The 9,717-nt window shown below is 43.6% G+C and overlaps 1 protein-coding gene across 1 annotated transcript in view; it reads right to left on the bottom strand.

Moving 5' to 3' along the window:
- Nucleotides 1–405: 405 nt before the first annotated feature.
- MORC1 (MORC family CW-type zinc finger 1) overlaps nt 406–9,717 on the bottom strand; it is a 74,692-nt gene continuing 65,380 nt past the window's right edge. Inside the window, exons 24-27 of the mRNA XM_015427334.1 lie at nt 8,116–8,166; nt 4,666–4,691; nt 2,864–3,107; nt 406–483 (exon numbers count right to left, since the gene is read on the bottom strand). Of these exons, the coding sequence (XP_015282820.1) occupies nt 406–483; nt 2,864–3,107; nt 4,666–4,691; nt 8,116–8,166 (399 nt within the window). The remainder of the gene's footprint in view (nt 484–2,863; nt 3,108–4,665; nt 4,692–8,115; nt 8,167–9,717) is intronic.

Genomic DNA, 9,717 nt, shown 5'->3' with positions numbered 1-9,717 from the left:
TCTGCCTCTCAGGGGTCTTTACAGATATTTATTTACTTCATTTACACACCACCTTTCTTCCCAAAGTGGACTCAAAGAGGATTTACACTGTTCTCCTTGCTTCCATTTTATCCAAAAATATAACTCCACACATATGAAAGCACATTGCTTGCTTTCAGCAACACAAAGGATTCTAAGCACCGTCCTCACCATGGATCAATTCCTCCAAAAAATAAAAGTCTGAGAGCCAGAAAAGAAAAAAGCTTTATTGGGGGAAAAACACAAGACACTGCAGGCCATTGACCATTTGCAACAGGTGTGGTAAGAGGAGAAAGGGACTGTGACAAAGGGGAAAGGGCCCCCCGGCTGTAACTGGCCCTGATTTCAGCCATCTAGTGTTGCTTGATTCAGCGGCATTACCAGCAATCACACAAATCTTAGAAGTTCTTCATTCAGAATTTTTTCTAGGTAGCCATCAATGTCTTCTAGATTAATTGCAAGATGCTGAAACAGAAATGAGGTATTATAATAATTATCAGTGTGTACTTGGAGTGGATGAGCACTGAATAGGTACCTCTGTGATTTCCTCTGCATGACAAACAGCAAGGGGCAGGGTTGAATTAGGGAAATAGCAGGAGGAAAAGAGTAAAGCTTCCTGTCCCAGTACCATGGTTTCAGTCTGATTCAAGCAACTCTATAGCAATGTTTAACTTTCAAAAGATCCTAATGGGAGATAAATTGTAATTCTCAAACAAATTTCTGGAGCAGTGATACTGATTTCAGCAGCCTTATACCGAAGTAAGCAGTTTAAAGATTGCAGCTGAACTGTAGCTTTTTAGCAAGATCCTTGTCGAGTTACTGATAGCTGTATGGACAGAGAAAGCAGAGTATTGAGAAATGTGAGTCGCTTGAATCAGGTAGGGCGCAATACACAGATGAAAATCTATTTTTAGTCTCTGAAATGATATTAGTCAAGAACAAATGGGTAGTAACATCAGTTTATGTATAGAAAATGAAAGGTAACAAATTTGACACTGACATATTTTGTTCATAAAAGAGTTTCCTGTCCCATGTCAAGTCAGAGTTCTCTGTGTTGATGCTTCCATTGGATGAACAGAGATGGTATCACTACTGTGCTTGGTCTATAATGCTTTCTATAAAGGGAAGCAAGTCTGAATAGAGGGTCACTACTAGAAATGGGTAACACCGCTTTGCTTGCTTCAAATTCCACTTTGGACAAACTGAATTTTATTTTGTGTAGTCAAAACATTCATTTTATTAGAGCTGAAATCCAAGATCTTGGAGAACTTAGAACACCTGGTGATGTAATCAGGCTGCAGTGAGGTTGACAGGCAGTAATAGGATGAGAATTGGAGTTGCCAACTCCAGCTTGAGAAATCTGTGGAGATTTCAATAAACACAGAATTCAAATAACATAAATGTGCCCTTAACGCTCAGCCTCCTTTGTTTAATTTTTCTGCCTAATAATAAACTAAAATGTGAACTGATTAAATCCCTGGGCCCCTGCCACACGGAGGGGGGGGAAGCATGGCCAAAGTGCGGATTTTTAGAGCCGCACCAAAAGAGACACGCAGCGGCGGGCTCTGACAGATCCCGAGCCACCGCGCAGTTGCTCCCCGGCACGATCAGATGCTGGGTGGGGGGAGCCACGGAAGGGAGCGTAAGGCAGTCGGCTGCGCATGTGTGCGTATGCGCAGTTCGGACGGGAGCCTCGATTGCTCCTGAAGATGGGCGCACTGGTGATCTCACAGCCGCGCTTGCTGCACCGTTTCAGGTAGGGCCTACCTTTTTCTAGGGGTTTTTTAATATGCGCATTTTCAGCCTAAAGGGCCGGATCGGGGACGGGTGCGCACTGCTTCCCAGATGTTGCGGTGTGATCTAAACCTCCTGTGTGACCAGGGTCCTGGTTTAATGGGTTAGAGGTTCCAATCCTACATAAAATGAATCAGTGAAGGCATAGCTACTTTTCTAATATACAGTGAAGAGAATCATTAGTAAGAGTAACATTATTTTTTTTCAAGAACTTCGATTTAGCAATACATACTTGCCTCCTGAGCAAAAAGATGGCAAATAGCTTGGCAGTGTTATTTTCCCTTCCTTCTTTTTCTTTTAACCTCTCTACAGTGTAGTGGTTAAAGTACTGGACAGATTCAAGTCCTCACTGGGTAACTTTGGCCAGTCACTCTCATCCTAATCTACCTCACAAGGTTTTTGTTGTAAGTCACTTTGGGTTTCCATTGAATAGAAGAGCAGGGTATAAATACCTAAACAAATAAACATTTCCCTTCATGCTATGGCAGCTGCAGTTGACAGCAGCGTATGGTGAGCAGCAACCACCCACCTGATGAGTATTGCATGGGGCTGCCAACCTCCAGGTTGTGGCTGGAGATCACCCGTTATTGTAACCAATTTCCAGGTGAGAGAGATCAGTTCACCTGGAGAAAATGGCTGCTTTGGGAGGCAAACTCTATGGCATTATACCCGAATTGAAGTCCCTCACCTCCCCAAACGCCGTCCTCCTCAGGCTCCACTCACAAAATCTCCAGGTATTTCCCAACCCAGAGCTGGCAACCCTTGTATTGCATGTCAGCACCAAAGAGGCCCAACTGTTTAAGGAGGTGCAACAGAATGAAGGGAAGGCTGGAATGGGCAGAGGGAGAGAGACAGAGAAATTCAGTCAACACCAGGTGAGGAAGGAGGAGGCCATAGCTCAAATACACAGAAAAACAAAGCCACTTGGGGCTTAAATGCTCAACTTTGTATTGAAAGTGAGCCTTATGTGTTGCCAAACCTTAAAGGGTAAGCACCAGGAATGCTAGTTTCATTGGCACATCTAAAATTTGAATAAAACAGCAGCACTTACTGGATGAATTTTCAACAGAAGTTGTGCCATCTTTTCCCGAAGGTGGTTAAGTCTTTCTTGCTCAGTCTTTACTTGTGACTCACACAGACCAATCTTAGTTTCGATGGTAGGTATACGTTCAAGGTCAGGTTGATTTACAGGCTGGATTTCTTCTAAACGTTGTCTTTTATATTGCAAAAAATACTGAAACACATACAGAAACCCCCTTGGCATTTTACACTCTACCATTCTGTTTTTTTCCTCCCTTAAACAAAAAATAGGGGGGAAAGCATTGCTCTTAATTTAAAAAGTGTTCTTCAACACTTGTGTGGAACAGACCCTTTTTTTGGAGATAATATAAATTTACAGAAAGATTAACAATATCTAATTTAAGCTAAAGAGCTGATTAATTTTTTTTTTAAAATCTGTTTTAGGTTGGGACCAATGAAACACTCTCACATAGGGTAACAGGACACTGCAGCATTAAATAAGCCTTGCATGGATAGCATCTTGGGTTCAATTCCTGATGTCTCCCATTAAAATCTCTCACACAAAATGGCTCAGAAAGATCTCTGCCTGAGAGCCCCTGCCTGCCTGAGTAGTTAATATTAGGCTTGATGGACCATTGGTCTGAGTTGAGATAAGGTAGGTTCCTATTCTTTGGGAATGTCTGTGATGTCCTTCAGCTGTATAGAAAGCAGCCAAGGAACCTATCATAGCTCGGATGTCAACAGACAATAGATAACTATAAACTCTTTCCAGGTACACAAGAACTGCCCTACTGGATCAGACCTAAGGTCCGTCAAGTCCAGTGATTGGTTCCCATTCAGAACACAGTTGTTATTGCTGAGTTCAGTTGTTAAGTTCCTATCTTCCAATAATCAGAAGGAACATGGAAAATAATTCTTTTGAACATGGAAGTTCAGTTATTAGCCCTCATAACAACTATTGACAGATCTACTATAAATCTGCCTTTTTAAGAAGGCATCTAAGCTTTTAACCATCTTCACAGCTTCTAGCAAAGTAGTCTCTAAACTGGGCCTGCATAAATTCTGATCTACCAGCCACATATTGTAGCCTTCCAAGAGCTTGCCACCTCCCCCTGCTTTTGTAGTCCCCAAACTTTGCTGAGCTCCTGGTAGAACACCATGCATGACGGCAAGTGAGTAGCATTCGGTTTGCTGGGTCACATGTTGTACTGGGAGGAACTAAATTAATTAAATGCATTGGAAAGAAATACTTTCCCCTTGTTAGTCTGGAATTGTTTAATTATTACCAGGTTCAAAGGAAGTTAGTCTTATTGGATAAGAACATAAGAGAAGCCATGTTGGATCAGGCCAATGGCCCATCCAGTCTGTCGCACAGTGGCCAAAACCCAGGTGGCCATCAGGAGGTCCACCAGTGGTGCCAGAACTCCAAAAGCCCTCCTGCTGCTGCCCCCCAAGCACCAAGAATACTGAGCACTACTGCCCCAGAGTGTTCCATCTATATCTTGTGGCTAATAGCCACTGATGGACCCCTGCTCCATATGTTTATCTAATCCCCTCTTGAAGCTGTCTATGCTTATAGCCATCACCACGTCTTGTGGCAGTGAATTCCACATGTTAATTACTCTTTGGGTGAAGAAGTACTTCCTTATCTATTCTAAACCTACTGGTCATTAATTTCATTGAGAGCCCACGAGTTCTTGTATTGTGAGAAAGGAAGAAAAGTACCTCTTTCTTTACCTTCTCTATCCCATACATAATTTCGTAAACCTCTGTCATATCACCCCTCCGTCCTTGTTTCTCCAAGCTAAAGATCCCTAACCCCTTTAACCGTACCCTCTGAACTGTGGATGACCTCTGAACTGTGAAAGAGCAGAAGCAATAAAATAAGACATGCCTTGCCTATGTTCCATTCAAATCAACAGTATGTATTTATGAAAACCTCCTGTGTCATATTCGTTGTTTGAGCAGAGAGTTCTGTGTTACCAGAATTATTTACCAGGCTGGAACTCATACTGTCAGAATCTAGGGGCCAAATGACACATTACAAAATTCTCACGTTTCTTGGGAGATGATTCTTTGACTCTGTGCCTCCCCTATCCATGCTGACTCTTTTCTGCTCATGACCGCAGCACGTCGGGAGAAACAGTTTCAGTCAGTTTTTGCTTCCTTACCAGTTTTTGCATCCTCAAAATCATGTTACTTACATGGCTACAAGTAATTTTCACAATGGAGCCATTAGACGCTCCACAGGGCAGTTTTAAAATGTGAAAAAGGTGTGTCAGTGTGTGGGGGAAATAGCACTTTTATGCTTTTGAGAGAAAAAAACCCCAAAACAAGTATTTTTCCTTTTTAAGCATTTGTATTGTGTGGAATCCATTATCAACTCTCTCAAATTCTCTTGTTGTGCCAGAAAATAAAAGGAATAGTAACAACAACAGCAAAAATGCAGAACTGAGGAAATATGCTCATTGCTCCATTTAAGTGATTAACAGTACAATCCTAAAAGCACTGTCCTGGAAGGAAGGCCAAGTAAAGTTCAGTAGGATTCTGAGTAGACCTGTTAAAGATTAAAATGTAAGTACCACAGGTTTCAGTTGAACTCGAGGCACCTAATTATTCCCTGAAATCATGTCCAGTGGCAATCATGGGTATAACTGAGCTCAATCCCATTATAAAGGGACATTATAAATTAAAAATATTTTAAATCCCCTTCCAACCCAAAAAGTTCTTAAAATGATATTAATGCAGGTGGGGGAAGTAATTTCCTGAATGGGAATCCTACTATGTTCCATGGAAGGACGCTCTGCTTCTTAATTCAAAGCATTTTGTACATGCCCAGAAGTGCTTTCTATAGTTAGAGAGCATGGGTAAAAGCAGGGGTCATTTCGTAGAAAAAGAGGTGCAGGAGCTTAACTTATTTGCATATGCCACACCCCCTGACATCATCAAATGTGTGTCAGAAGGCAACACCCACTGCTCAGGCTCCACTGGACTATTTTGGATTGCTATTTGGGGCAGGGATGTGCAGATCTGTCCTTGCAGAGGAGGGAGAGCTTGTACCTGAATAAACCTTACATAAGAACATAAGAGAAGCCAATGTTGGATCAGGCCAATGGCCCATCTAGTCCAACACTCTGTCACACAGTGGCCAAAAATACCAGGTGCCATCAGGAGGTCCAGCAGTGGGGCCAGGACACTAGAAGCCCTCCCACCATTGCCCCTCCCTCCCCAAGGCACCAAGAATACAGTGCATCATTTGCCCCAGACTGAGAGTTCCTGTTTATACCTTGTGGCTAATAGCCACTGATGGACCTCTGCTCCATATGTTTATCCAGTTCCCTCTTGAAGCCATCCATGCTTGTAGCTGCTGCCACCTCCTGTGGCAGTGAATTCCATGTGTTAATCACTCTTTGGGTGAAGAAGTACTTCCTTTTATCTGTTCTAACCTGACTGCTCAGCAATTTCATTGAGTGCCCACCAGTTCTTGTATTGTGAGAATGGGAGAAAAGTACTTCTTTCTCAACCTGCTCTATCCCATGCATAATCTTATAAACCTCAATCATGTCACCCCTCAGCCATCGCTTCTCCTTTTTTCCTTTGTCTTAAAGGTGCTACTGGACTGTTTTGGATTGCTAGCTATGGGGCGCTGGGCTGTTTTGGGCTGGTGGGGGGGGGGGGAAACACACATACGCGGATCTGCCCTCACAGAGGGAGAACTTGTACTGAATAAACCTTGGCCTTAAAGGTGCCACTGGACTGTTTCGGATTGCTAGCTATGGAGGGGGGGGGGAAAGAAACGCAGAGATCTGTGAGGAAAGAAAGAAAAAAAGAAAGAGAAGAAAGAGAGAGAGAGAGAAGGAAAGAAAAGGAAAGAAAGAGAAGGTAAGAAGGAGAAAAAGAAGGAAAGAAGGAGGGGAAGAGGGAAGGAAAGGAGGGAAAGAAAGAGATAAGGAAAAAAGGAGGAAAGAAGGAAAGAAAGAAAGGAAAATGAAGGAAGGAAGAGGGAGAGAGAGAGAAGGAAGGAAGGAGGAAAAGAGGAAGATAAAGTGTGGGCTGGGAAAGGTGCGGGGTGGGCTGGCAGGCTTTTCCCTGGGTCTCGTAGCTGGGCACGGGCTGTGGCGATGGCAAGGGGGGAGGTGGGATGGCCTTGTAGCGGCTCCGCGCAGAGCCGCATGCTGCGGAGATGGCGAGGGGGGAGGCGGGAGTGCCTTGTAGCGGCCCCATGCAGAGCTGTGGAGATGGCGAGGGGGAGACGGAGCGCCTTGTAGCGGCCCTGTGCGGAGGCACGGGCCCCGGTGATGGTGAGGTTGGAGGCGGGCAAATGCTAGGACCACCCAGATGCCCTGTGTGAACTCCAGCTGGTGCTGGCCCCTTCGCTTCGGGAGTTGAAGTCTTTACCTGCGGAGCACCCACCATCTGTCCCTTCCAACCTCCCTCCTCCTACCCAGCAATTGCTGACAGCAAGGGGCGGTGCTTGGTCATGTGCCCACCCCCTCGCCTCCTCACTATCGGAGCACCGCTCTGCCACACTCTGGCTCCAACTGACCCCTGGGTAAAAGAGACTGGGTGGGAAATGAATCCAACAGTACCTCAGGATATCCTTTTCTACACCTACCTCTGGAAATTTTTATAGCTATATTAAAGGTAAAGGTTCCCTTGCTCGAAAGCCAGTCGAATCCAACTCTAGGGTTGCGGTGCTCATCGCCGTTTCAAAGTCGAAGAGCCAGCGCTGTCCGAAGACATTTCCGTGGTCATATGGCCGGCATGACTAAACACCAAGGCACACGGAACACTGCTTCCTTCCCACTGAAGTGGTACCTATTTATCTACTTGCAATTTCTTGCTTTCAAACTGCTAGGTTGGCAGGAGCTGGAACTAGGCATTTAAAGGGATTGTGGTCCCTTTAAACAACCTTTAACGCCAGCTATCTAATGGCCCTGAAAAATCCTGAACATTTTCAGGATTTTTTGGGCTTGGCTGTATCAAATAGCTGGATAAATAACATGGCTGAAAAAATACCCCCCAAATACCAGTAAAGTATTTTTTGGGTTTTTTTCCAGCCCAGATAACCCGAATACACACCCCTCATATATATATATATGTGTGTGTGTGTGTGTGTGTGTGTGTGTGTAGATCTCTCTCTCTGCAGCTGCTCTGTTTATTCATTATGTGTAAGTTAAGGAGTCAACACCTTTTGGACTGTACATCTCTTCTTACAATGACGACTAGAAATCTGAGAAAACAGTTCAGAATATTAATTAGCCATATCAAATATCAATTTACCTGATGGATTTCTAGGGGTACATTCTCATTCAGCCCAGACTGTCCTTTCAGCTTTAAAAAAATGCATATATTTAGAAAATTGAATCAGTTGACTCTTGTTACAGTAAGAAAGCACTAAATACAAAAGCTGAGATATGAGATCAAATTCAAATAGCAAGGAAAATTCCATGCGAGAAATGCAAGTTTTTAAACAGGATTTTCCACAATGTACTGAAGGATACAGAGTAAAATGTTTAGTCAAACTGTCTTCAAAGGGCTAACAACTTTGGCCAAAGACTTACAAAACGAGCAAATACCTGCTTAAAACAAGGAATAATATCCATTACTTTGGAATTGCAAACATTTGCACTAACTAAAACAGAGGATTGCCACTGACTTTAACTCAAGTACTTATATTTAACTGAATGTTGGATTGACTCATAAGATCTCTAGCAAACACCAGTAAATAATATACAGAGCCTGTGTATATTGTGCAGTCATATGTGAACAAAGAATTTGGTTCTGGAATCACAAGTCCTGATACTATGAATCTGAACCTGAATTAGAAAAATAAGGGCCAAACTACATGCAGCTCCACAATGGGGCAACTACCCCCCCCCCCAATCATTTTGCAAAGGAAAATTGCTCGGGGGGGGGGAGGCAGGAGCCCCTCTCCTGGTCATACTGTGGTCCCAAGCCACTTGAGGTCTCTGTGGACCATTAAAGCATCTGCAGTAGCTGTGGAGTACACTAGTTAGGTCTGGGGAACCTGGATCCTATTAATTACAAATCATATCATGTAGTTTGATTGCTAATCATGTAGTTTGATTGCTAATCCTTATTGCTCCAAAAACAAGTTTAAAGTGAAATGCCAGAAGCTGGTGGAGTAAGAAAAGCAGGCTTTTAAAAATGCTGCTTGTGTCAGACAGTCAGGAAGTTCAACAGCTAATCTTCCCTGGAGAGAAAAACTTATGTGATTGGCTGCTCTACTCACTCTCTGATTAGCCAGCATCAGCTGAGAGAGAAAATAAAACAGCTGATCTGTACGGAAAAGATTCATTCACCTTTTGAGACACTTTTGGTCTTGGTCTGAAATCTAACGTCTGGATCAGTAGCCAAAGGGTTTGGCTGCTGAGGGAATTGTCAGAAAAGTACTTCTATACAGAGAAGAATAAGGACCCCATTGTCTTAAATATATTAGAACTATTCTGAGGGAGAATTTCGATTCTCAGTCAAGAAAGCTACAGAACAGCTTTATACAGACAATGGATACTGGAGAAGGATTTGGCAGAAGGTCTGGATAGTTACAGAGAACTCCCATACAAGTCAAATAGTAAAAGGAGTTATGGCTTCTTAGGTACAAGGAGAATAACTTTCTGCCAGTGAAAGGGGTTGGGAAGAGAACCGTGGTCTGTGATAAAGGGGAGAAGCTTGGACACCTCAGGAGTCAATGAAAAAACTAATATCTAAAGGAAACACCTAGAACTCTGAAAGGAGAAACCTGAGGGCAGTCTCCTCTGTGTGGGGGGTGCTGCTGCAGATTCACAGGAGCCAGAAGTGATTCCAATCTCCCCCCCCCCCCCCCCCGGCCCCCCCCAAAAAAAAACCCACGGGGACAACAGC

Source organism: Gekko japonicus, unplaced genomic scaffold, assembly GCF_001447785.1.
Source record: "Gekko japonicus isolate JY-2015 unplaced genomic scaffold, Gekko_japonicus_V1.1 scaffold1838, whole genome shotgun sequence".
Classification (NCBI taxonomy): domain Eukaryota; kingdom Metazoa; phylum Chordata; class Lepidosauria; order Squamata; family Gekkonidae; genus Gekko; species Gekko japonicus.
The sequence above is the reverse complement of the archived record's forward strand: the minus strand, read 5'-3'. Positions and strand labels throughout refer to the sequence as shown.